The sequence below is a fragment of the Camelus ferus genome, chromosome 27, assembly GCF_009834535.1.
Source record: "Camelus ferus isolate YT-003-E chromosome 27, BCGSAC_Cfer_1.0, whole genome shotgun sequence".
Taxonomy (NCBI): Eukaryota; Metazoa; Chordata; class Mammalia; order Artiodactyla; family Camelidae; genus Camelus; species Camelus ferus.
This window is the reverse complement of record NC_045722.1, coordinates 6,287,306-6,314,181: the sequence shown is the minus strand read 5'-3', so window position 1 is coordinate 6,314,181 and position 26,876 is coordinate 6,287,306. Positions and strand designations below refer to the sequence as shown.

Here is a 26,876-nt window from a genome sequence, read left to right as displayed (position 1 = left end):
CGATGATTGTACTCCACAGACCAGACCATTAAAGGCAGAGATGCGCTGGGTGCACCCGCCCCGCCGCCCCGGGGGTCTGGCCCTGCCTGGGCGTGCATTAAAAGCCCAGCCCAATGGAAGGGGCCTGACTCACTGCAGTAATGCATGCGGAGGGGTTCCCTGTGGATCCAGCTGAGCTGGTCAGGTTATCTGATTACAGATACTTAGCTAAGGATGTGCCTTTGTAGGGCTGGGGCTGCACTTTCATTCTTCCCAAATCACAGGATTTTTTATTTATTTTTTATTCAATGGGCCAGTGTACCAGTGGAAAATTTGCTTCATTTTGTCCTCAAAACCACTATGCCACTTTCTGTCCCAGAGGCCCAGGCCCACGTGAGCCCTGGAGAGCCTCAGAACCATGGGTGCTTCCCTTTATCTCTGTTTAGCAGTTTGACGACAGGGTCTAGGTGTGGGGGGTTTGTGTTTATCCTCATGGGGGTTCTCTAAGTTTCTCAAATTTGTGGGTTGACGTTTTTCACTAGATTTGGAAAGTTTTTGGCCGCTGCTTCTTCATGCATTGCTTCGGACCCATCTCGTCATTTTCCATCCGGAGCTCCGATCGCGTGTGCCAGACCTTGTAGTCATGCTTCACATCTCTCTTCTACCCTATTCTGCTCCCCTATTCTCTCCCTTTTCTTTTTGTGGTTGTAAGTTTTAATATTTTTCTATAGACCTATCCTCAAGTTCAACATCCCTACCTTCTACCTTGTCCAGTCTGTTGTTAAACCCATCCCACTCAGTACTCAATTACAGACGTTGTATATTAGGCTTTCTTTTTTTTTTTCTTTAAGTGAAATATAGTCAGTTTATAATGTTGTGTAGATTTCTGATGTACAGCATGTTTCCAAGATTTCATTAAAAGTTTCATTTGACTTCCTTTATAGGTTCTATTTCTCCACTGAAATGCTATATCCATTTTGTTCATCTTTCCCCTTATTTTCTTTAACATATTATTCACAGTTATTTTGAAGCCTTTGTCTGTTAATTCAAATATTTATACAGGTCAGCCTCTATGCAAATTCTAAGCAGCTTCTTAACTCTTTATGATCTGATAATCGATCACTTTTTCCTGCTTGTTTGCGTGAATGGTAATTCTTTTTTTCTTTCCAGGCTAAATTTTTTTTTATACAGAAGAAACTTTTTAAAATCTATTTTTATATATAGTGGCTAACATTTGCAAATCTCAAACTCCCAAATTAGCCCTTCCCACTCCCTTTCCCTGGTAACCATAGGATTTTTTACTATGTCTGCAAGGCTGTTTCTGTTTAGTAGATGAGTTCATAGTGTCCTTTTTTTCTTTTTTAGATTCCACATATGAATGATATCATATGGTATTTTTCTTTCTCTTTCTGGCTTGCTTCACTTAGAATGACAGTCTGTAGGTCCATCTATGTTGCTGCAAATGGCATTATTTTATTCTTTTCATGGCTGAGTAGTATTCCATTGTATATATACCACAACTTCTTCATCCAGTCATCTGGTGATGGACATTTAGTTTGTTTCCATGTCTTGGCTATTGTATATACTGCTGCTATGAACATTGGGGTGCATGTAGCTTTTTGAATTAGAGTTCCATCTGGATATATACCCAGAAGTGGGATTGCTGGATCACATGGTAAGTCTATTTTTAGTTTTTTCAGGACTCTCCATACTGTTTTCCATAATGGCTGCACCAAAGTACAATGAATAGCGATTCTTATTGTGTGTGACGCATTGTTGATGACGCGTTTTCGAGGTTCTGGATTATGTTATCTTTCTCTAAAGACCTGGCCCTCCGGCAGTGGGGTATTTCACAGGGAGTAGGGGTGGCCCTCAAGATGGCAGCAAGAGCTCACGTGCACTTTGTTCCCTCCCAGTTAGAGTCCCAGAGCCGGCACAGAGCTTGTTATAGAACAGAATTCAGCGAGGCCATTAGCCTTACGGAACACACAGTGGAAGAGGAAAAGAGACTTACCAAAGTCAGAGTGAGGGAGGGGTGATGGACCAAGAGCTCGGGCCCTGCCTCCAGCCCTGGCTTCTTCCCCATGTCAGGGCCTCCTGCTGCTTCCTGGCCCCTGCTACCATCAGGCTCCCCTGTATTCTGTTTGAGCTGAATCACTTCCATCTCGCCCATAACACAAGGTCTGTGGGGCTGGAAGCCAGAGGCACAGGTTCTGGGCCCAACTTTGCTTCTGATGCACCACATGGTCCTAGCCTTTACCCTGCCCTGTTCCCCAGCACAGAAGCCTCCTTCCCATCTCAGGGCCTTAGTTCACCCATCTGACTAATGAGGCCCTGATACCCTAGGACCCCTGGATAACCCCTTGTCAACTGGGGAAGCCGAGGTGACCATGTTCAGTGTAGGGGAGTCCGGAGCCAGGCTCTGAGGGTCCCAGCTAGGACGTCCCCACAGCCCCCTGGGCTGTCACAGCCCAGGACCAGAGTTGGGGGCCCTTTAGCCCATCTGCAGTACCTCTGTAAGGAGTCAGTCATTCCTCCTCAGGGCGAGGGCTCAGAGCATCCAGCCACCCCACACCCTCTGGGTATGAAGCTTGTAAAAGTACATTGCCATTCCTCTCACCCCCATTCCGATCTGTGTCCACGCTGATGCTTTCACCCCCCAAATAGCTCTCACCTCCATCTCCACTCTCTCTACCCTGGTCCAGATTCTGGTCATCTCTGGCCTGGACTGCTGTGGTAGCCTTGCAGCTGGATTCCCTCATCCACCCCGGCTTCTCCCCATCCAGTCCATTCTTCACTCTGCTGTCAGCACTGTCTTTTCAAAATGCTCATCTGAATCATTGCACCACCACCTCCACTGCTCCTTTCTTCTGTTCAAAAGATGTTAGTGGTTTATTGCTGCTCTTTAAATAAGGGCTGAAGCCCTTAAAATGTCTCACTATATGGCTACAAGGCTCTGCCTGGTGTGGCCCTGCCCACCTCCCCAGACCTCTTACCTCCCAGTCCTCTCTGTCTCCCGGACATACCCTGCCTCCCTTCTTTGCTACAAGTTCCACCCAGAGCTGGCCCTTGGGACTTTCCTGGGAAATTTGTCCTGTGCGGGGCAGCAGACAGCCCCCGTCACTGGGGCCACCCAGGTCTCTCACTTCCAAGCTGGGAGAGGCATTTTCATTCCAAAACACATAACAGAACTTCAACATAGCCCTCACCATGCTTTACCTGGCTTCTTAGTGAATGAATAAATAGAGGAATGGATGGGAGAACTACCACACACTGGGGTCCATACCTCTAGCCTGAAATTTATTTCAGTGTACATGACTATGTCTGCCCACGTGCGCCTGGAACTGGGCAAGCCCTGGCCTCTGGCTGTCTGGCCTGAATTCCAGTGGGACACTCATGGGCAGCTCGGTATCAATTACAAGTTATCAATAATGCATCTGCTCAGAGTGGCCTAGGAGGCCATTAGCTGGGCCTGCCGGCCCTGATGAGTGGCCTTAGAGAAAGTGGGCTGGGTGTGCCCACGGGAAGTGCAGATCAGCCTGGGCAGGAGGGGCTCCCAGCCCCAGCAGAGCTAAGGAGGGTTGCCTAATGGGCCCTATGTGACCTTGCTGCGGGAAGGGTGGCTCGGACCCTCTCCCTCTGCACAGAAGGCCACCCTATAGTAAGCCAGCCTCGCTTTCTCACCTCTGAGACCAGGGGCCCTGCGCGAGTGCTGGGTTGTTGAGGCCCAGTGTCTGAGCCGAGTCTGAGACCAGGGTTAGGGCTCAGTGTGTGAGCAGGGTCAGGGCTCAGTGCTGGGGCTCAGGCTTTGTCTCAGCTTTGGGTTAGGGTTGGGGCCCAGTTTGTGCTGGAGTTAGGGCTCAGTCTGAAATTGAGCAAAGCTGACTAGTTTCACTCATCCATTTATTGATTTGTTCAGCAAGATTTATTGAGTACCTCCTGTGTACCAGGCGACAAAGCAGACAAGATCCCTGCTCTTACAGAGGTTATATTCTCTGTCCTGCTCTTCTGTAGATTATACCCTGGACGGCTGCTCTCACAGAGGGTGAGGGTGGCGGTGCTGTGCTGGAGCTCTCACTGGCTCGTGAGAGCCCACTGTGCAAATTTCTTCCCAATTCTGCATGATGTCATGTTGGCAGTTTGAAACTGGCCGTGGTGGGAGTATCTCCACCACAGAGATTAGCTTGCACTACAAATCTGCCCCTGCCCTTTTTAATACTAGCACTGTGGTATTAATACCACTGTGGGTGAGAGCGGACAGTGGAGTGACCACATGTATTTATCTGATCTCCTTCCCCAAACTCCACTAAGATGACAGTAAAGACCAAAAATCATAAACACATAAGAAATTCTCTTAAGTCCTGCCCAGCAGGACAAAGAGGATAGAGATTTCAGTGGATTTGGGGAAAATGGAGAGTGGACGGGAAAGTGATAAGCGATCTAGCCGAGTGGAGACTCTTAACTAAGCACCTGTGGAGGAGGATCGTGAGGAAACGGGCTAATTTCTCCCTCAGAACCCCTGAGGGTCTGGGACGGAGGGTGAGTTGAAGCTGACCACAGGGGAGGGGTGTTGGCTAAAAGTCTGTAAACATAATATTTGAACCACCAGGTCTCCTCCACCCACGCTCCCCCCACGCTACAAAAGTCAGGAAGTCCGTCCTCTGGAGAAATTGAACCAGAGGACTCTGCAGGTGGGCACTGGGTGAGGCAGGGCCCTGGGGACAGGTGCACAGCTGAACATGAGGGTCAAGTGAAAGTCCTTTCCTCTCACGGCGGGACCTTCAGCCCCATCCCCTGCCCTGCTCCCAGCGCAGAGGTAGCCAGAGGTGTGTCCTCAGGCAGGAGGTGATGGGCTCTCCAAAGAACACTGACTTCGGGAAGCTGCCCTGATGCCATTTGCTGTCCAGCCACCCTAGTGTTAGTGAATGCTTTAATTGTGTGTTTCACTTTCATCAAAAAAAAAAAAAACATTAAAATAAACAAAAATATCAGAAGGTGCTAAGTGCAATGTAGAGAATTCAAACAGGGGACGTGACGGAGTGCCTGGGTGGCTGCCTTAGGTGGGGGGTCGAGGAAGACCCCCAAGAGGAGCGGGCCATGTGATACAGGCAGTGAGTGACCCTGAGCTTGGTGTGTTTGTGGAATGATGAGGAGGCCGGAGTCACAGCCGTAGGTAAAGGGAGAAAGACCAAGATGAAGTGGGCCAGCTGAGCAGAGCCAGAGCTGCACCTGCTTTGTGAGCCAAGGGTAAAAATTTGTGTTTTCTCCCAACTGAGGTCTACGGACGAGGGAGTGACATGATCAGATCTAGGTTTACAAGAATCCCTCTGACCCCTGTTGAAGAATGGACAGCAGAGAGCTGACAGAGCTGCAGGCGTCCAGCTGAGCTGGCAGTGGAGGCAGAGGGAGCGGGGCAGGCTTAGGTAGCACTTAGCACTTAGGGAGCCGGACTTGAGGGCAGTTTGGATGCGGGTGGTGAGGGAAAGTCAGGAATCAAGGGAGGTGATTACTTTTTGGCTCCAGCTAAAATGGGACGCAAAGACCTGAGGGGCAAGCTTGCGGATACAGTGGAGTCCTGTTGAGATTAGGCTGAGTTTGTGACTCCCATGACCCAATTCTGAGTCGCTGTCAGGTGGAGGTGTGATCTGACACTGCAGAGAGGGGCCAGGGCTGGAGACTGGGCATCATGGGCAAGGAGGTAATCTAGCTAGGGAGCTCAGGCCTGGGCCTCCCTGGGACCCCCCCACCACTCTGCCTGCTTCAGGTGTTTGCGGTTTTGACGGGAGGCTGCCTGGTAGTGCAGAAGTGGTGCAATGTGTGTTTAGAACACTAGGTGGCAGTGAATTCTCCCCTTCCTCCTGAGCCCGCAACCCGGCCTAAGTTTAGGGTCAGCCTAAACTTTGCCTTCACCCAGGTGGCCCAGGTTGGCCCCAGAGTGGCCCAGGAAAGCCATCTCAGCCACAAACCCAAGAGGCATCTGGAAGCCTTTCTAAAAACTGGCCCCAATTAAAAATTAAACCAAAATGAAAATGTGTGCAGCTTTTTACAAAGCCTTTATGAAGCACCCAAGTCTTCAAAGAGCTTTATGGGGTGAGGACCCCCATTTTACAGATAAGGAAACCAAGGCCACATGGCAGTAAGCCGCAAGACTGGCACTAGAGCCCAGCGCAGTCTAGTCTGACTAGGAGCCATCCACCAGACCACAGAACAGTTCCTTAGAAGAGGGCTGTGGGTGTTGCTGGAAGTCGAATGGACTGGGCACAGCCCAGTAAGCCCGTGATGCCAGGATGGGCTCCCACAGCTGGTTACGCAGGCCCTGGATGTTGTGGGGATTCTGTCTTCCATGAATCATCAATGTAAGACACCTGAATAAGGCTCTCCTTTTGACAAGCTCCACATGGGTCGCACATTTAGGCGAGTAATTAGAATTAAATTCAAATCTGGTTTTCCTGACCCTCCTCCAGCGCTCTTCCTGAAAACCACAGCTAGGTTTCCCTTCATGGCCATCCTGCCCTCACAATGGGGCCAGGCTACACAGTATCAGAGATGAGATGCACGAACACGTTTTATTATTTGGAAAAAGCTCCATAAACGTCAGAGACTGTTGCGATTAGTGTTGCTGGGAGATTTGTAAGGCACGCCCCTTCCAGCCTTGGGTTGCTCAGCCCGTTCCTCCCGGCTCCCGCGAGAGCGAAGCGCCCGGACCTCAGGCTCGGGCCGGGTGCACGGCCCCGCCCGCCTCCGCGCAGCCCACCACCCACCCCCGCCCCTCTCGCTCTTGCAGTTTGAGATCCGGCAGCTGCGGGCGCACCTGGCGCAGCAGGACCTGGACCTGGCGGCCGAGCGCGAGGCGGCGCTGCAGGCCCCGCACGTGCTCAGCCAGCCGCGCAGCCGCTACAAGGTGGTGGAGGCCGGCACGTGGGCGGAGGAGACAGCGGCGGCCGAGGGCGTCGTGGAGGAGCTGCAGCCCGCGCAAGGTAGGCCCGCCGGGCACCTCCCCCAGTCCCCGTGCGGGGAGCCCTCTCCCCAGCCCGCCCCCAGCCCCAGGGGTTTGTGCGGAGCTCCCTGGAGCTGGAGCATGTCTCCATGCAGGACTGTGCCCCCATCTCCACCCACGATTTGGTTGGGGGGGTGCTCCCGGATCAGTGCCCCCGGGAAGGCCTTTCGGAGCTCAGGAGAAAGCATTCGTTCAAGCTGCCTTGACCCGACCTCAACCTGATTTCAGTGGCGCCTACTCATTTCATGCCTGGGGGCCACTGGCTGCTTTGCGTGTATTATTCCCCCGGTCCTCACTGCAACCTCTTGGAAGAGGCTTCATTTTCCCACTTTACGGATGAAGGCACCGAGACCCGAAAAAATGTCCAAAGGTGCATCACTAATAAATGGTAGAGCTAGGCTTCCAGCCGGGGGCCTAGGACTTTCCTACGGGACTGTCCGACCCTGTAGGGCCCAGAGAGAAAGCCAAGGCCTGGGGCCAGAACAGCCCAGAACCTAAGTCTTGGGGATGGCAGTAAATTGATGGGCAGGTGATGCTGGTGTTGATGGGAGCACGAGTGATACCCCAGGGCAGAGACCGTATAGAAGACCAGCTGTGTCACCTCGTCCAGGGGAGTGAACCTTTCTGGGCCCTGGTTTTGCTAGCTGTCAAATGGGAACAATGCTGAGCCTTCCTCACAGGGTTGTGAGGCTTCAGGAAGTGGGTGCCAGCGGCCTCCAGAATTGCAGAGTAGCCCTGCGGATGTCAGGTGGAAGTATTTTGTGATTGGGGATGAAAATACCCTCACCTGGTGATGCAGCCTTATCAGGTTTGAGCCTTTGTGGGGTTTGGGGAGGCTGTGTTCTGATGGGCTCCGGCCAGGAACTGGCCTCGGCTCAGGGGGCCCCGGAGCCAGCAGGGGAGATCCGCGGCCTTGATAGAGGCTGAGCTGGGGGGCGGGGGGTGGTTCCTGGGAGCGTCAAACGCAGGCTCCCCTCCCCAGGCACCTTCCCCACTCTTGTCTGCGTCCTCTCTGCCCTAACTTGCACCTGGAAACGTTACTACTAAAATGATGATGATGAAGGGGTTTCTTCACTTTACCAAGATATTCTTTCAAATACTGACTTCCCCTAATTGTTCAGAATACATTTTCATGCTCACATTTTTACCTAAAGGTAAGGGAACTAAGATTCATCAAGCTCCTCCGAGGGAAGCTTTTTACAGTGTGATTTCATTTCATCCTCATGCCTTCTTTCTCTCTTATGGAAAAAACTCAGGCCCAAAAAGGTCGAGAGAATTTCATGGGGTCACACACTAGAAATGGAGGTGCTGGGCCTGGAACTCAGGCTCTGGGGATCGTAAACTCAGCTTGATCTGGGGCCCACTTCACCTTGGTGCGCCGTGTTCCCCTTCCTGGGGCAGCAACAGCCAGGCAGGGCTGGGCAGGTTGGGAGGCCAGAGGCCAGAGCTCCAGACTCTGCCATGCCCCAGCTCGGAGACTTGAGGTTCAGTGTTCCATTCTGTAAAGTGGGCTCATTAAGTCCAGCTCTATCTGCCTCGCAGGAAGTCTGAGGAGATGATGGGTGTGAGAAAGCTCTGTAGGCCATGAGGCACTGGGAAGAGGTTATGGGGAGTCGGGTGATTGCTATTAATATGATCTTTTGAGAGACCTTCTGATCTTAGAGTTCTAGAATGTGGGGCCAGGAAGGGCTTCTGAGTCCAGCCCTTCAGCTGATGCACCAGTCCCGTCTGGAACCCCTCCCAAGAGGCCACGTGGCCTTGGCTTCCCCCGGACCAGCCAGGGAAGCTCAGGCCAAGCCAGCTTCAAATGGCTGCACCTGTTAGAAAATTCCTCCTCTGATCAAGCTGACGTCTGCCCCTCCCTCTCCTCCTTGGACGAAGCTTTTACGTAAGGTCTGATGGGCGCCCTCCCAGCTGAAACATCCTCTCAGAGACTGGCTGCTGAGTGTTTTCTCATCCAGGGACCGTTACCTGCATTCTGGCAGCTGATCCTCTGGGGACAAGCTCTCCAAGTTCTCGCTGTACTGCCCCTCCCTGAGCACCCCAGTGTTTCAATCCCTCTCAGAGTGACTTCTAGAACTAAACGCAGTTCTTGGGGAGCTGCAAGACCAGGCCGGAGAGCCAAGGGTTCTGGACCCAAGACCCCTGTGATGAGGCTGGACGGCTCTCAAGCCTCGTGGTGGCTGCCTAGTCTGAGCTCACAGAGGAGCCAGGCCCACGTGTTGCCCACATGGCTCTGCTGAGCCCCATGTCCCCATAGCCTACCCTTGGGCAGTTGGCTTTTTGTACCCCCGGGTAGATGACATTCATCTGTGTTCAGCTGTAGCTTGTTTGATTCCTGCCTTTACTCCAGGTTTCCAGGGTTTGTAGATCCTGACTCAAAACCCGTCAACAATTCCTGCTGGTTCTACTGCCTAGGTGTGTCTTGAAACAGTCCCCTTCTTCATCTGCATTGTTCAGCCTTCCTTGTCTCTGGGCCTTGCGCGGCTCCCTGACCTGAGCTTTGCCCCCGTAGGTGCCCTCTTCAGTCCTGTGTCCCCTCTGCACACACCCACCGAGGTCTGCCATAAAGCTTTCATGTCGTTCCCTGACTTAACTCCTTGGCTGGTATTTGCTGGAGCTGCCGACACAAATACTTCTAACTGGGTGGCTTGAACACCAGGCGTTTACTGTCTCACAGTTCTGGAGGCTGGAAGTCTGAGATCTGGGCCTTGGCAGGGCTGTGAGGGAGCAACTGTTCCAGGCCCCTCCACAGCTTCCAGTGTCTTGCTGGTTATCCTTGGCGCCCTTGCCTTGTGGAAGCATCACCCCGATCTCTGCCTTCTCTTCACATGGCATTCTCCCTGTGTATGTGTCCAAATTTACCTTTTCATAAGGACCCCAGTCACACTGGGTTTGGGGTGTGACCTCATCTTAACTAATATCTACAACAAGCTCATTTCCAAATAAGATCACGTTCTGTGGTCCTGGGAGCTAGGATTTCAACACAGGACTTTGGGATTGGGGGACACAGTGACTCAACCTGTAACAGGTGGCATGTAAGACCCTGGATGGTCTTGTCCCTGGCTGTACCCCGACACCCCCATCTCCCTCCACTCTGTCTTCACTTGTACTCTAGCTGAGTGAAACACCTTTTAGTTTGGGACGTGTTCTGTGCAGTAGTTTGTCTCTGAGCCTTTCCACATGCTATTCACTGGCAGGACAGGCCTGCCTGCCAAACTTCTTTTCATCCTTAAAACTCATCTCAGAGTGAGCTCCCAGTTACCACACCCTTCCCTCAAGGCCTTATATGAACTCCCACTGGGTCCCGATTGTGCCAGGTCACCCCCACACCTGACCCTCAGCAGGCTCGCTGTAGTTTGTTGCATCCCACTACTGATCAAAGAACAAAATAAGGCTTGTGACATCACCTGTTCCCCTGTGGGTCCTGCGGCCCTACACCTTTTCTCGGGGCTCAGGGGCCATCTGGTAATAGCCCACCCCAGAAACCCCACTCTTGGCTTTCAGCTCCCCACGCTGGTGCTTGTAGAATCCAGAATACAAGAATATTTTTTTTGAAAGTTCTAGAAGTCAGCAGCAGCTTTTGCCCACTTTATCTTGCTTCCCAAGGATGGGAGGAGCGGGTTTACAATCTCCTGGCCCACCCTGGGGTCTTCCTCCCGATGGAGCGGAGTGAGCTGGAGGAGCTGCAGTCCTTGCTCTCCTAGTGGGCGGCCCCTTGGTCGGCTGTGGCAGCTGCTCACAGCCCATTTCGACACTGAGCTCACCTGGCGCTTGCGCCTGCTTGCTGCTGTTCTCCAGGTGTGCCCACCTTTAAACACTGAGCACCTCCAGTCCAGCCACACTTTCCACAGCACCTCTGTCTTTCTCATCCGGACCCTTAGCTCTCGAGACATAACAGCCTGGCCATTACTGTCCCCTCAGCCAATGACCTCCATACCCTGGACCTCTGGTGCCACATTTGGATTCACAGGGAGTCAAGATCTGGGCTCAGAGAGTCTGCCAATAAACCAAATCTTTAGAATAATCCCACTCATTCTAGGAGTGCTTTGAAGTTTTGAGTCCCCGCCTCTCCACCCTGTTCCTCCCCTCTCTGAGGTCCCCATGGTGGGCCACTTCAGGAGGAAGCAGAGGGGGCAGAATAGGAAGGGAGAAAGTGATGGGCTGCATGTCCCAGGCCGGGTGTCATGGGTCTGTGCTGACCCTCCCATAGAGATGCTAAACACACAGTTGCAAGTGCCCCACCCCCACCCCACCCCAGTCTAGCCCTGGAATCCCACCCCCAATCTCCCTTTTATCTCCTCTGTGATGCCCCCACCTCCTCCCAGCCCCATAGATGCTCCCCTGGCCCAGCCCACTCCGCCCAGCACAGTGCATTCCCTATCAGCCACTTGATGGCCAGTCCCCGGAGCCGACAATAGGAAAGCCAATGCCTCGGGGGCAGAGGGCAGAAGCCTAGGGGTCTAGCAAGTGGCATGCATGATTCACAGCCTCAGATGGGCTAGGGAGACAGGGCACCCCCCAGCTGATCTCTCTTTGACCAGGGGCTGTGTCCAGGGAGGGATTTCCATGACATTAGAAATTATGGCTGGACAAGCTAGGGGCGCTCTAGAAATGGAGAAAGGGCAGCGTTTGTTGCTAACCATGACCATCAGGCCAGCGAGGGCTCTGAGGCTCACCATGTCACAATAGAACACAGACAACCCGGGGGTGAACCTGCAGGCGTGAGCGCCAAGTCACAGGAGCCTCGGGAGAGGGCCCTGCTGGCCTCAGCCCAGGCAGGAGAAGCGGCTCCCGCGGTCTCAGCAGCTGCCAGTGGGTCACAGTCAGACTAACGCCGACCAGCTTCTGTTTAAACTTGCTCCTGCACAAATCATTTTTAAAACCCAGGCTGCAAAGTTCCCGGCTCCGGGGCCTGCCAAGTTCACAGTACCCCTGTGTAGTCATTAATGCTTCCCTCCCAAATTTATTAGGCTTGAAGCTCGCCCGTAACTCATGAATTACAGCCCCTGGTGGGAGTGCCACGGCATTCACCATATTTCACAGTGAACCTCGGCGTCCCCCTACGCTGCACCAGCCTCCGAGAAACCCCTACAGAGGTGCACCAGGCCCGCCGGTCTGGGCCTTCCCTCTGCCAAGCAGAGCTGGCACCAGTGTGTAACCTTGGGAGAGGAGAGGCCTGTGTGCTGATGGAGGCAGGTCGAGGTTCCTGCCACTGCTGGCCTTCTGGTCTGTGTGCCTGATAGGGGGCACCGGGGAGCCGGGGGAGCCCCAGATCTGTAGAAACAGACCTGGGGGTGGGGCTTCACAGTGAGGCGGCTGACAGGGAAGAGGGTGTGGGTGGTACTGAGGGAGGGACATGGGTTTGACTCAGGGCTGGGTTTGAATCTCAACTTGGCCTTGAACAAGTTACTCAGTCTGAGCAGGACTGGCTGCACGGTGGGGTGACCTATGCAGCAGTCACCCAGGGACTCACACTTGACTGAATGCTCTGCTGTTACTCTCCTGAAATTTCTTGATGCTTTTTTTCTTTCAATGAGGTATAATTGACAAATATATATATATATATATATATATAAATAATTGACATATTAGTTTCAGGTATACCAGGTAATGAGTAGGTATCTGTATAACTGCAAAATCATAATCAGTTTGGTTAACATCCATCACAATACATAGAATTTTTTTCTTATGGTGAGAATGTTTAAGATTTATTCTCTTAGCAACTTTCAGATACACAATACAGTGTTAATTATAGTCACCATGCTGTACATTACATCCCCATGACTTATAACTGGAAGTTTGTGCCTTTTGACCCTCTTCACTCACCCATTTCACCTACCTTCCCAACCCTCGCCTCTGGAACCACCAATCTGTTCTCTATATCTATGAACTCAGGGCTTTTTCTGGCTTGTTTTTGGTTTTTTATTTTTAGATTCTACATATTCGTGAGATCATACGGTATTTGTCTTTCTCAGTCTGACTTACTTCATTTAGCATAAAATCCTCTAGGTCCATCCATGTTGTTGCAAATGGCAAGATTTCGTTCTGGTTTATGGCTGAATAATATTCCATCGTATGTATATGTGTGTATCCATGTGTTTGTATCACATTTTCTTTATCCCTTCGTTGATGGACACTCAGGTTGTTTCCATGTCCTGGATATCTTGGCTATTGTGAATAATGCTGCTTTGTACATTGGGGTGCATGTATATTTTTGAATGAGTGTTTTTGTTTTTTCTAGCTGTATACCCAGGAATGGAATTGCTGGATCATATGGTAGTTCTCCTTTTAGTTTTTTGAGAAACTTCCATGCTGTTTTCCACAGCGGCTGCACCAGCAGTGTACAAGGGTTCCCTTTTCTCCACATTCTTGCCAACATTTATTGTTTCTTGTCCTCTTGATAATAGTCATTCTACCATGTGTGAGGTGATACCTCACTTCCCTGGTGACTAGTGAAGTTGAGCGCCTTTTCATGTCCCTTTGGCCATCTGTACGTCTTCTTTGGAAAAATGTTTATTCAGATCCTCAGCCTGTTTTTTAATCAGATTATTGTTTGTTGTTGTTATTGAGTTGTAGGAGTTCTTTATGTATTTTGGGCACTAGCCCCCATCAGATATGATTTGCAAAGATTTTCTCCCATTCAGAAGGTTGCCTTTCATTTTGTTGATGGTTACCTTTGCTGTAAAGAAGCTTTTTAGTTCGGTTGAGTCCCACTTATTTATTTTGGCTTTTGTTGCCTTTGCTTTTGGTGTCAGATCCAAAAATATCATCTCCAGGACCAATGTCAAAGAGCTTACCACCTATGTTTTCTTCTAGTTTTATGGTTTCAGGTCTTTACATTCACGTCTTAATCCATTTTGAGTTAATTTTTTGTGTATGTGAGATAGGGGTCCAGTTTCCCCAGGACCATCTGTTGAAGAGACTGTCCTTTCCCCATTGTATATTTTTAGCTCTTTTGTTGTAAAGTAATTGACCACATATGAGTGAAGTTTATTTTGGGGCCTTAATGCTTTTAAACAAGGGGCCCCACAATTTATGCAGCTGGTCCTGTGTTTGAGTCCCAGTTTTTCCAAAGTGAGAATCATAGCAGAAGCACATCTTCACTGAGAAGGACTGAACGTTCGGTCACATGTCCAGCTCTCATGCCTGGTACACAGCAGGTGCTCAGTGAATGTCAGTGTCCTCCCCTAGGGAGGGCTGCCAAGCCGTGGACCAGCAAGCTGGAGTTTGGGAGCGGGAGCCCCGACCAGAAATCAGGGCTTCCCTCTGGGCGCTGGGGCCCGCGTCTGCAGGGGACGTGGGGAAGTGCAGTCCTGGCCCCCTGGACCCCACAGCCTGGCTAGTCCTGCTGCCTCTGAGAGGCCTGGCTGACTTAGCCCCTTTCTCTCCAGCTCTGCCTCGCTGGGCAGGTTGGGGCTCTGCCCAAGGAGCAAAACCCACATGATGAGCGTTGCCACCACAGCACTTAACCAGCTTTGGGAGGATTAGTCAGAATCGCTTCGCGGAGTGCGCACACCCAGGAAGAAGGGCGCTGGGCGGCCAAGAGCAGCGGTGGCAGCTGCTACAGAAATGACCCGAGACTTTGGGGCTGGCAGCAAACACTGCGGGCCGGGGTTCAGAGAGGTGAGGGACAGCCCCAGGTGAGACTTGACCTTCATTATCTCAGTAAATCGTAAGGCTCACCAGCATGTAGACATTTCTTATCCCCGTTTACAGGTGAGGAAGCTGAGGCTCAGAGTGGCTAGAAATTTGCCTAAGACCACACAGCAAATGTCTGCAGGGCTTGGGTTGACACCTGGGCTGTTTTCTCCTGGAGCCTGTCTTTGTACCCTCAGGGTCAGCCAGCTCAGTCCTTCTGTGGGGTGGTTCCTACTTGGCCCTAGGGCTCCTTGGTGCCAAATCAAAACAAACCCTGGGGCAGAGGGGTTATTCTAGGATGGAAGGTCGACAGCCCCTTGTGGAGGCTGACTGAGGGCCTCTTCTTGGCCACGAGGGTCTGTGCCTGTCTCTCCTCCCTCCCCTCAAGCTCCCAGACACCCAGCAGTCACTCGTCTCTGGGCAGGAAGTACCAGGCACAGGGAGCCAGGCTTTGTGCTGCATGCTGCAAAGAGCGCCCAGAGGGTGAGGGGCATGGTCCTGGGAGGCCTTGCAGGCTCCTGACCCAGCCAGAGTCACTGTCCAGTCACCCTGTTTACTGGTGGCTGGCATATGCCAAGCCCCATGCTAAGTGCTGGGGAGAGTCAGTGAAATGTGGCCCCCGCCCTCAGAGGCTCCCGGGCCCTGTGTGGATGAGGACAGAACCTCCACCCAAGTGGTCAGTTGTGAAGAGGGCCTGCCTGAAGCAGAGAGCGGGGAGTCGGGGGGGCGGGCAGCGTCAGCACTGCTAGAGAAGTCCAGGCAGGCCTTGCTTTCAGACTTGTCTTAAAGCTCACTCTGAGGCCCCCGTGTAGGTACAGGTTTGGAGCAGAGGGAGCAAATGCAGACTGGACAGACCACCAGTGGCCACCTGGAGACCTGGGTCAGCGTCTCCATGGAGTGAGCAATCCCATAGCCATGATGAGAGTCCGGGGGAAGGCTCTCTCTGAGGTCTGACTTAACGCTGGACTACCGGCCAGAGGAGAGGGCATCTGGGTCCCTTGACTGGTCACAGATTTGGCAGAAGTTGGGCTGTTAGTGAAGGAGGACAGGAAGCATGGGCAAGTGACCAGGGCCCCAGCCTGGGTGGGCGAGGGAACCACTCACCAGGATGGAGCGGAGGGAGAAACTGAGTCCTATCTTGGACATGTTGAGTCAGAGGTAGCTGGAGGTCACCCAGGAGGAGCTGTCAAGTTGGCCAGGCTGGTCAGAAGCTCAGGAGAGATGTCTGGTTATTTTTATCAATGGCTTGGGTGAAGATGTGAGCATCCTCAAATCAATGGGCAACACTGAGTCAGCAGAGAGGATACTTTCGTAGACAGAATCAAGATTCAGAATGCTTTCAGCAGGCTGCACCTCTGGGCTGAAACCAACAGGCTGACATTTGCCTGAGATGATAAACGTGAAGTCCCCGGTGGGGGTTACGCGGCCATGGCAGGGCAGAGGTCTGGCTGGCCTGGCCCCAGCTCCTGCAGAGAGGCGTCGGCCCCAAGCTCATGAGTCAGCAGAAGGGGGCGGTTGCTAAACCCTCTTGGAAGATGTTAGGCTGCATTAGGGGAATGATCACGCCAGACCTTGGGAAGGACTGGTCTGCTAAACCACCCCAGCCTTGCAGGGCAGCAGTGAGGGTTAAAGGAGACCAGCGTGTGACACGCGGAACCTGCCGTCTGGCGCTCTGAAGGGCACAGTAAACACCAGCTCCCTCCTCTCTCCTCCCCCCATTCTGGTCACATTTGGAACCCACAGTGAAGCTTTCAGAGCGGAGAGGCTGGAAAACTGGGGAGGGGTGGAAAACGGACTGTGGTTCCTGAGAAGAGACTTGTCAGGAGGGATGTGAGGGCCTTCCAGGTGTCGGATGGCCTGTCTGTATGACTGCAAGCAGAAAGGGCGCCTGGGGGGCAGGACCAGGAGCCACAGGGCTTGCACACAGTAGGCATTTCCTGATTAGATGGAGATTGGCTGCTTGACCAAGGCAGGGATGTCCCCAGGAGGCCCTGACTGTGCTCCTTGGAGGCAGAGGGTCAGGCCCACTAATCCTGTTGAGCACAGATGAATGAGAAACTGCTCAACAAAGGCGTAGGAGCTCCCTCCCCTGCGGTGCCCAGGCCGTGCTGGGGGGAGCCCCCGTCAGGCAGGGGTCAAGGGGATTCCTGCACTGGGGGCTCGAGGAATAGGCCAGGGGCCTCCGGTCCCTTCCCACTCTGCACTCTCACCTCTTGGAACTTCAGGGCTGGCGGAGGGGTCGGGAGCCCGCTAACCCTGTGGTGTCACCATCTGTAAGAGCCCTGCCAGCACCCTGGTGGTACAGATGATAAAACGAGGCCCAAATCGGGGATGTGACCTGCTCAAGCCCCCTCGCTGGGCCAGTGGCAGCACCAGGAAGGGACCCAAGGTTTGGGTTTTTCTCGTTCACTCCAGGCCGCCTCCTGCAAGTAGCCCGTTTGGAGTAGTTTCATGGGTCAGTGGATACTTTAGCTGAGTGCACAGTCCTGCCCACATCACGTGGCTGGCTCTCTACAGCTGCATCACAAGTCCCTGCTGCCATGGCCTCAGGATAAACCAAGATAAGTGACCAGAACCTCCTGTCTGGCCTGGTGGACCCCTTGGCCTTCCGCCTCGCACTGCTTGCTGGGAGCAGTCACTCCAGCCACCTCCCACTTCCCAAGGCGGCCTGCAGGGCTAGACAGCATTTACAACATAAATTATGAACGGCCAGAGAAGAGTGTTGCTGTCTGATTCTGGGGGAGCGTTGCTGGCTGATCCTGAAGCAGGGCCTGGAGCCAGCCTGGGGCCCCTCCCTCAGCGCAGGCATTAATGCAAAACACACCTCTGACCGCAGGCATTTAAAGATCAAAAGAGGCCAAAAAAGCTTTTAAGAGCCAGGTTGCTGTGTGCTCTGCCACATGGCCTCCCAGCACCAGGGCAGACTGGCTCCTGCAGCCATCTCAGGTGTGCACAGGAAGGCGGCCACCGAAGCATTGGATCCAGTCACCTGCAGACCATGGCTCCTCGGGGTGTGGACCCCCACCCTTCTCTTCTGCCCCATCAGGCACCACCCACGCTCCCTCACCGCCTGACTTCCCTCACCTGGGCATTGCAGTCTCGGGTCTCCCTGTCTGAAGTCTGGCACCTTCCCAGTCACTCTCCCCGCAGCCTTGGGAGTGACTCACACCAGACTGTGCTCAGAGTCTCCCGTGGCTCCTTCACTGTGCTTGGGACAAGGCTCAGCTCCTTAGGGTGGCTTTTGTGGTCTCCTGTCATTTGCTCTCCCCCTCCCCCTTCTCCGGTGTCTGAATTTCTCCTCTCTCCTGTTCCTTCCCCACCCCTAGCAGGACAAGGAACCAGTGTTTCTTTGAGACCCTGTTCCCACACCATCTCCCTTGACCTGGACAGCTTTATACCTTCTCATTGGTTATTCATTCTGCAACGATTTACTGAGCACTTACCATGTACTAGGAATGGTGTTGGTGGTGGGGATGCCCGGCGCCCCAGGTCCATGCCTGTGCAGTGTGGAAGACGGGGTCCTCGGGTGCAGGACCAGGGGGTCGTCGTCCATGATCAGCCTCTGCCGCTGGCTGCGTGAGGCTGCAGACAGGGCTCTGAGGCTTCTGCATTGAGGGCGGCACTCATGGTGACCCTGAGAACCTCATGTGGATTCAGGGACTCATGACATCCTGGCAGAAAGAGTCCTGAGGAACTTTTCCACACCCCTTATCTCAGAGGTGGGGAAACTGAGGAGCGAAGTAAAGGGCCCATCCTGTCACAGCAAGCTGGATGCTTCACCAGAACCTGGGTCCCTGATACCCAGTCCAGCCCAGCCCTGGGGCAAATGAGACATGCAGTCCCTATGGAGGATCAGAAAGCGGCAGAGAGCTTGTGGGAGACAAGTGCCTCCTCTTGTGGTGATGGGGGTAGGGGTGGGAGTACTGGGGTAGGGGAGCGTGAACTGGCCACAGCCCCTACCCCTGGACGCTCTGGCACTCCATCACACTCACCCCTCTCCGTCCCCTCCTCTGTAGAAGCTGTGGTGAAAGATGACATGAACAGCTACATCAGTCAGTACTACAACGGGCCCAGCAGTGGTAAGTCTGTGCTGGCGGCTGGTCTGCAAGTACCAGAACCTCTGTGTGGCCCGGGCAACCCCTCAAATCGAGGGTGGGGACGGCTCTGCCTGGCTGCCCATCTCCCAGTGCCTGTGAACCACAACTGCAGGCAGAGCTCAAGGCTCCCGACAAACTCCAGCCCTAGAGCTGTGGGTGCTGGGGTGGGAGTGCTCTGGGATCTCCAAAGAGTGACATGGGGCACCCTGGCATGGAAGGGGCCTGGAATCAAGAAATGTGAGTGACCTCAGCACCTCCCAACCTGAGCAGCTTTCAGGATGAGTGTGACGGGGGTGAGGCAACAGCATAATTGGGCTTGAGAAGCAACAGGCATTGGGCACGTCCCCACTTGATTTATGTTTCATTCCTGCACTTGGTCAAGTCCCAGGGGACCTAGTGCTTTTCACTTATGGGAAAGGTTGAGTTTTAAAACAATATCCCGTCCTCCAGTGTCTTGTTTCTCCTTAGCCAATGTCTTGAATCTTGTAGTTTGGGTTTCACAGCCCTTAAATCCTTGTAGACTCTCCACTGTAAGGCTAGAAGGCTATATTGTGTTTCATGTTTAATGTATTTGAATTTTTTCTTTTCCACAGTTTAGCCCCCTAAGACCCTCTTTACTCTTCCCTCTCCTCTTCCAAAGTCTCACCTAATCTGCTGATTTCAAAGACCACCATCCCTAGCCTGGACCTCTCTCCCAATCCACTCACTGCCCACCATGCATCCCCACTCCTAGACTTGGGTCATCTCAGACTTGCCCCCATCCGGGTGCACAGAGGTGTGGCAAGGGTGAAGTGTGACCCGCAGCCCCTCCTTTCTTGCAGACAGCGGTGTCCCAGAACCAGCTGTGTGCATGGTCACCACGGCAGCCATAGACATCCACCAGCCCAACATCTCCTCTGACCTCTTTTCGGTCGATATGCCCCTGAAGCTCGGCAGCAACGGCACCTGCGCCAGCGCCACCTCCGAGAGCGCCTCCCGCACCACCCGCAGCTCTGTCACCCGGGCCCAGAGCGACAGCAGCCAGACGCTGGGCTCCTCCACGGACTGCAGCACTGCCCGCGAGGAGCCTTCCTCTGAGCCCAGTCCCTCTCCCCTGCCACTGCCACCACCCTCCAAGCAGCAGATGGCAGAGGCCATGGTCCAGGACCTGTTGTCCTCCCTGTCGGAGGACCCCTGCCCATCCCAGAGGGCCTTGGACCCAGCCCCGCTTGCCTGGCCCAGCCCCGCGGGCTCGGCCCAAACCAGCCCCGAGCTGAAGCACAGGGTAAGTCTGTTCAACCAGAAGAACCAGGAGGGCTTCACTGTCTTTCAGATCAAGCCTGTGATCCACTTCCAGCCTGCTGTGCCTGTGCTGGAGGAGAAGTTCAGATCTTTGGAATCCAAAGAACAAAAGCTGCACAGGGTCCCTGAAGCCTAGAGCCTCCAGGCAGGCTGCGTGGAGGTGGGGAGACAGCCATCTCAATACTCTCCCATGGCCCCGGAGGCCACCAAGGGTCACACTCGGGGCCCAGGAGCCTGCCTGGCCTCCCTCAGGGTGCTGCCTGCCTCCAGGGAGGTGACGCCAGGCCAGGAGGCCATATGCCTCAGACCTCAAAGCCCAGAGCTGGCGCCTCCTCTTGCCCTGCTCAGGGGAGGGTGGTGCTCGTGGCTGGGGTTTTTTAAAACCATTTTTACAAAAACCAGCCTGTGGCCCAGCTTCAGCAGGGTAGAGCGTGGGGGCCAGCTCAGCCTCTTCCGTTGCCTTTGTTCCTGACTCCCACCCCGGACCCTCGGGAACAGCACTGTGAGCAGGGGCTGCCCAGCCCCACCCCCAAGCCGTCTTTTCCAGGAATCCTGGGTGGAGCCGACAGACCATCTGAGCCGCTTCCATTTGTCCTCATTCTCTCACTGAGGCATGAGCGTTTCCGAGTCTTTTCAAGACAAATCTAGTTTTCACCTTCACGGGACATAAAGGGATGGATCTGGAAGTGGGTGGGAGGGTCATGTGGGTGGGGGGACAGTCATTTTCCACTCTTGGCTTTAATAATAAAAAATAGCTGCACTGAGACGTCAGAAGGCAGAGGTGTCCCTGTGGTTGCTAGCCCAGGTGTGGAACCCGGAGTGGCTCATTCGTTTTGGCCCTCAAAACCCACTCAGGGAGCCCCCACCCCTCTCTGGTGGCCCTGAGGCCTTTACAGAGTGGAAGGAGCCCTGGACCCTGGGTGGGAAGCGCTCACACTGCCTGGCTGTGTGACTCCTTCCCCTCCATCATCTCCCCACCAAGATGGAGCTTAAAATTCTGTCTTCCCTACCGCCAGCTCCCTGACCCAGCTTCCTGACTGGGGCTCCATCCCTTAGGGATCTCGAATTTGGCAGGTCTAAAGCTGAGTGTGGTATCTTGCCCAAAGCCTGCTCCTCCTCCCAGCTGGGGCACCACCATCCACTCAGCCATGAACATGCACGAATGCTGGCCCCCTCCTCGCCCTCCGCCAGCAGTCATGGGTGCTGGCCATTCTGCCCTCCAAGTCACCTGCCCCAGCCCCCAGCACAGCCTTGCTAAGGCTCAGGCCCAGCCTCTGGCTCCACCCCCACCTCCACTGTGTCCTCCCGGGCTGCTGAGCCTGATCAGCGTCTCCCTGGCTGAAAAGCCTCGACAGGATTTTTGTTTATAACCACTAGGTTTTGTTTTATACGTCCAGAACAAAAAGAGAAGACAGTTTTTTTAAATTTCAAGGATTCTCACTTTCTCAACTGAAAATTTCAAGGACTCCCACTTTCTCAACTGAACTTCTTGGTGGAGTCAGTCAGTCCCTTCACGAGCTGGCTTGCCCATGCCCCTGACTGCTTTTTCTCCCCTCCTTGACCACGTGGTTTTCACTGTGCGAGTGTCACTAGTGGCTCACAGGAGCTCCTATGGCCCCTTGGACTCACCCCGACAGTGCGGTGGTCCCATGGCTTGGTCAGCATCAGTCTCCCTGCTTGCCTCTCCTGGGTCCTCGGGATCAGGGAGCAGGCCTGAGTCCCATGAGAATCCCAGGACCCTAGATAAGGCCACAAGCTTGGGCACAGAGTCACTCAGGAAAGAACTGGACTGGAAGAAAGAGGGAAATTCCACGTGCTGACACAGACTGCCCTCCTGATTTGTGAGGCGATCAGCACTTGTCAAAAAAGGTATTAAAGGCAGCAGTGTCCAGCGGAGCCGTTTGGGGAGTATAATCTGGGGCATTCGGAGTCACAACAGCAACAGTTACAGCTTCCATTACTGTGCACTCTACCCCGGGCTCCTTTAATCCTTCCAGTAGCCCTGTGCGGTGATATCACCAGCCCTGTTTTACAGATGGAGAACCCAAGGCTCAGAGGTTTAAGAAACTCCCCTGAGGTCAAACACTAGTAAGAGAGGAACTGAAACGAGCCCATGCTGACCCGGCAGTGTGCTGGGTGCCGAGGCTCCCAACCTTCAGAGCTTCTGGTAGCAAAGCGGTCACTCGGAGTTTGTCACATGGGCTGGAGAGCATCACATGACTTATCACCTCTAGGGCGGGAGCCAGTGGGGTCCGTAATTAGCGGGCTGCATCCACTGGAACGGAAACAAATACCCCCCCGGCCAGGCCCAGCTTGCTGAGCTGTGATGCCATCTCCGCTGAGTTCCTGTCGCCCCAGCACGGAGGCCAGTGCTGGCTACCCAGACAGCTACATGAGCCTGTCTTGCGCCAGAGGTGAGACCCAGCTGCTAGCTGGCACTTGCCTCTGCTGTGGACTTTACTCCAAAGAAAACCACCGAAAACCACCGACAGGGAGGAGAGCAATGGGGTAAGATGCTAGGCCGGTGGCTCCTGCTCTCTGTCTCAGTTTCCCCACCTAGAAGTGGGGTCTACACAAGAGCTCCACTTCTAAAAGCTGGCTTCTTAGGGTACTTACAGACTGCTGGGGAAATTCTGCCTGAGCATGCACTGTTGCCTTCCTGCTTGAACAGGCAGGGCCAGGGACAGAACTGCGGCAGGAACAGATTAAGGCTGGGGGCAGAGATGCCAAGAGGTGGTCCCACCTCTCCAAGGACAGAGTCCACAGTCACAGTGTGAGAGGGTGCACGCACACAGAGGAAGCCACTCACCTGCCTGGAGACAGGCGCAGGGCAAGTCCCAAAGCCTGGAATGTAGGAGGTGGAGAGTAAAAGCTTTGGCTTTCACGGTTCCCCTGGGCGTCATAACCCAGAGTTACGGCTGGCAGGCAGTGGGGACTGGTGGCGACGGAGCCCGAGCACTCCCTGGGAAGTCTGCAGCTCTGGGAAATGGCCCCCCCTTGCTTGACCACACATTCGGAGACCACTGGTGCTCTCCCAGAAGGGAGGAGGGTCTGGGTAACAGCTGCTGCCTCCTACAAGCCAAAAAGAAGGTGACAACAACAATGGCTCCCATTTGTTCATTTCCTTTTATGGTGGGCACTCTGTGGTGGGCACTTCCCTCTTTATCACATTCCTGCAAAGTGGGTGCTATTCTCCCTGCATCACACAGGAGAAAAGAGCACAGAATGACTGATTAAATGACTTGCCCAGCTAACTGGTAAACTAGTGGCAGCATTCAAACCCAGGTCTGTCTGTGTTAGATGTCATGCTGGATATGGGGAAACGAGCTGTCTGGAATTAAACCAGGTGTCCTCAGGAGAGCCAGAGTTAGAAATCAGCCCACATGACCCCTCAGGCTGGAGGGACCAGCCCACCATCTCTGCAGAGCCCTGACCACCCCCGTCTGCAGGGCCAGCATCCCTGTTCTGCCTTGCCACCAAAACTGGGGAGGAGCCGATCCTGTGGCCAGGATCCCATGACCACCCTGACAAGCCAAATTTGGCACTGAAGACGACAAGGCTCAGAGCCAGCAGTGCTGGTGGTCGGCCCCCAGGGGAGCTCGGCCAGAGCCCTGCAGGCCTGGCTCAAAGTCCAGGACTGAGGAGCTGTAAGGCCTTCCCTGAAAGACACAATTGGCCCCTCTCCAGCTGGGCCTGGGCAAGATCTCCAACACAAACCTTGGCTTTTCAGATCCAGTCACACAGACTGCGTTTTTTCAGACTTTGCATGATTAGAGGCTATTGGCCTGGAATTCTCTTTAGCATGGTGGGGGTTCATTCTATCCACAGCCCTCAGCTCAGGAGCACCTTTGTCACTTCAAGACTGCTCTCCACTGAGAGAGCTGTCCTGGGGCTGCCTCCACACTCCTTTCCAGTGCAATCTCCCCATCTCTAAAGGGAGAGGTTAGGAGTGGGGCTGTATTCTCTGTAAACTGGAGACAGGCTCAAATGAGATGAGGTCCAAGGAAGCCTTGTTAAAAAGAAAGTATCTTACTAACAAGTCAACAGGACACTTGCGTAGAGCTGCTTAACAAGGACATACAACAAGTCTGGGGGCTGACAGTTAACCCCAGGTGTTGAATGGACATCTTGGGGCTGGAAAGTCTGGATCACCACACCTCCACCCCAGGTGCTGTGGTGCATACAGAATGTGCCAAGCCCAGCCCTGTTTCTGGTTTGCTGTATGGCTCCAAGTGAATCCTTAGACCTGCTTCCTCTCCAGGGACAGCAGAATAACTCCCGTCCCCACCCCCACGAGGGCTGCTGGGATAGCTAATGACATAATGGAAGGGAAAGCCCTTTGAGAATGTTTCAAGGGAGACACAAACAGAAACCGTCCTTATTAATAATAGATGCCTGGGGTTATTTCACTTCCTACCCAGGTGCAGCACTGCTGGGGGAGGCTGCCAGGGGAAGGCTCGGTTATTTCACTTGCTGCCAGTGATCGTCTGGTGTGGGGAGGGAGTGGGAGAAGAGTGCTGGGAGGACGTGTGCCCTACCCCAGCCCAGGCACTGTCTGCTCCCTCCTCCTGAGCTCGCTCCTATATCCCCATTGGTTCCCCCATAAATAATGCTCCGGAGTCACCCTGTATTAGGTAAGAGGGCACTGTTTTTCCCCAGACATGAAGCACCTCCTCTGTCTTCCTCTCCCTTTTTTAGTACAAGCCAAAAACCTACGTTTCCCTGGCATAAACTGAGTGATGAATTCACACCTACTCTGGATTCCTTTTTTCTTCTCTTCTGGCTCCAATGCTGAAAAGTTTGGTATTGTCTCCTGGTGAATAGTTAATTTAATTATCCAAAGAAAATGATGGAACATTTGCTGCTAAATTTATTGCAAGCTACCAAAGAGACAGCGCTGGTGTAATTTGATGCAGAGCCCCAGGCTATAGCAAAGGGGAGCAGGCTGCCTGTTCATCCTGAAACAAGCAAATGAAATTGACTACCCAGGGGATCAATCAGGACATTAAATACCGTGATGAATGTGGCAGAATTCTTCAGTGTCTGAGATTTACAGGGCACCTTTCACCAAGCGCTCTAGGAGCCTCCCCAACATCAATTAGGCCTCATAACTAGGTAGGCTCACCTCCACCTTGACTGCATAAAGAAGAGGCATAGGGCCCTGGGACCTGCGTTTGCTAAATGCCACAAAAGAGAGCCAGTGTGCAGACCAGACCCAGATTCTAGTTCAGAGACCCCTGCTTCCCTCAGCAAAGAATGATTTAGGATGGAGGAACGTCAGGCTAGAAAGGGACTGAGACTGAGGTCCAGAGTTGTCATGTTCTTGGTGCGTCTGTGCCTTGTCCACACTGGACCTTCTGCCTGGAATGCACTTCTTTATTGGTTGATTCTGACTGTTCTTTGGAACTAGCCCCGGCTGTCTCACGCTGGTCCCCTCCACTTTAGCCCACCTCAGCCAGGCTGGATTAGGTACATCCTCTGTGTTCCCAAAGAGGGACTCAGGATATGGCATGTGGTTGAGAGCAGACTTTGGCCTAAGGTCACCACTTACTAGCTATAAATCCTTTGGCAAGTGTTTTAAGCTCTGTAGGCTTTAGTTTTGTCATTTGGAGAGGGGAGAATAATACTATACTTTGTGGCGGTTTCGAGGCTTAAATGAGCTAATGTCTGTAAAGCGCTCAGCACAGCATCTTGGGCATAAAAAGCTCTCAAAAGTGGTTATTGTCTCCATTGACCTAAGCTGTTTGAGATCTGCCAACACACTCACAGGTTAAAAAGCTTGACGGCATCTTGGAAGATTACCAAGTTGTTTGCCATTTTACAGATGAGGAAAATGAAGCCTAAAAGGAGATGGAATGTGACCACGGCACCTCTGAGGCCATAACAGAACCAGGACGAGAACTCAAGAGTCCTGGTGACCAGCCCACTCAGTGTTCAGGCCTGCCTGTGCTCCCTGGGTCCCAGACCCCAAGATTCCCCACGCAGCCCCACACTAGGAAGGAGGCAAGCCCTCCAAGCTGGACGTGAGTACCAAAAAGGCAGCAGCAAGCTGCCTCTAACCCCGTGACCAGTTGTCAGAGGCAAAGATGGGGAAGCCCAGACAAGTAAAACCTCACCATGGGCTAACCATTTACCAGTCTAGGTACCAAAGAAAATGCCAGCTTCCTTCCCAATAAATTCCTAATTCTATCACTCTCCCATGCTTCTAATGACAAGCTTGCTGTTTTGAGGCAATGCGGCCCAGAGGATAGAGTCCCAGAGAAGCGGGAAGATGATGGGAGGCAGCCTGGTACAGTGGAAAGGCCAAGCTCTGCAGACCTGGAGCCTAATGTAAGTTCCACATCTCACGGACTGCCTCCCAGTCCATTTCTTCATCCAGAAAGTAAGCGTAATGATACCCACTTTAGAATCACTGTATTAGAGAAGGATATATAACACACCTAGTAGGTTTTTAACAAGTAACATTTACCAAAATTCTGGTTTGTGTCCCAGCTACCATTTGCTTTGTGACCTGGGGCAAACCACCTTCTCTCCTGAGAGTCTGATTCCTCGTCGTTTCCTACCCTTTCTGCCTCTGAGGGAGTAACTTACAAAGTGCTTTATAAACCAAGGATTATCAGCAACTTTTCTTCACATTGGTTCCCCACAAAATATTTTTTAAACTCTAGGGCTATACAAATTGTGGCAATATATCACCTTATATGCGCTTTTTACAAGGTTATCAGTCAAGCCTCCTTTAGTTCAGCAGCAGCTAACCAAATCCATCTGTTACAATCAATAGTGGCCTCTGGGTTTCCCAGCCTCTTAAGCCCACTTTCATGTCAACCAAAACAAAAACCCCTCATGAGAGACAGCGTGAAATGCAAGCAAGCTGACCATCC

The 26,876-nt window shown here is 53.1% G+C and overlaps 1 protein-coding gene across 3 annotated transcripts in view; it reads left to right on the top strand.

Moving 5' to 3' along the window:
* TMEM266 (transmembrane protein 266) overlaps nucleotides 1-20,757 on the top strand; it is a 102,303-nt gene extending 81,546 nt beyond the window's left edge. For 2 of the 3 annotated variants that reach the window (XM_032468832.1, XM_032468833.1), the window contains 3 exons: nucleotides 6,764-6,956; nucleotides 18,634-18,696; nucleotides 19,536-20,676. In XM_032468832.1, coding sequence (XP_032324723.1) covers nucleotides 6,764-6,956; nucleotides 18,634-18,696; nucleotides 19,536-20,131 — 852 coding nt within the window. In that variant the 3' untranslated portion in view covers nucleotides 20,132-20,676. Of the gene's footprint in view, nucleotides 1-6,763; nucleotides 6,957-18,633; nucleotides 18,697-19,535 lie in introns of all 3 variants that reach the window. The other variant, XM_032468831.1, reaches the window with a different exon arrangement.
* Nucleotides 20,758-26,876: the final 6,119 nt, after the last annotated feature.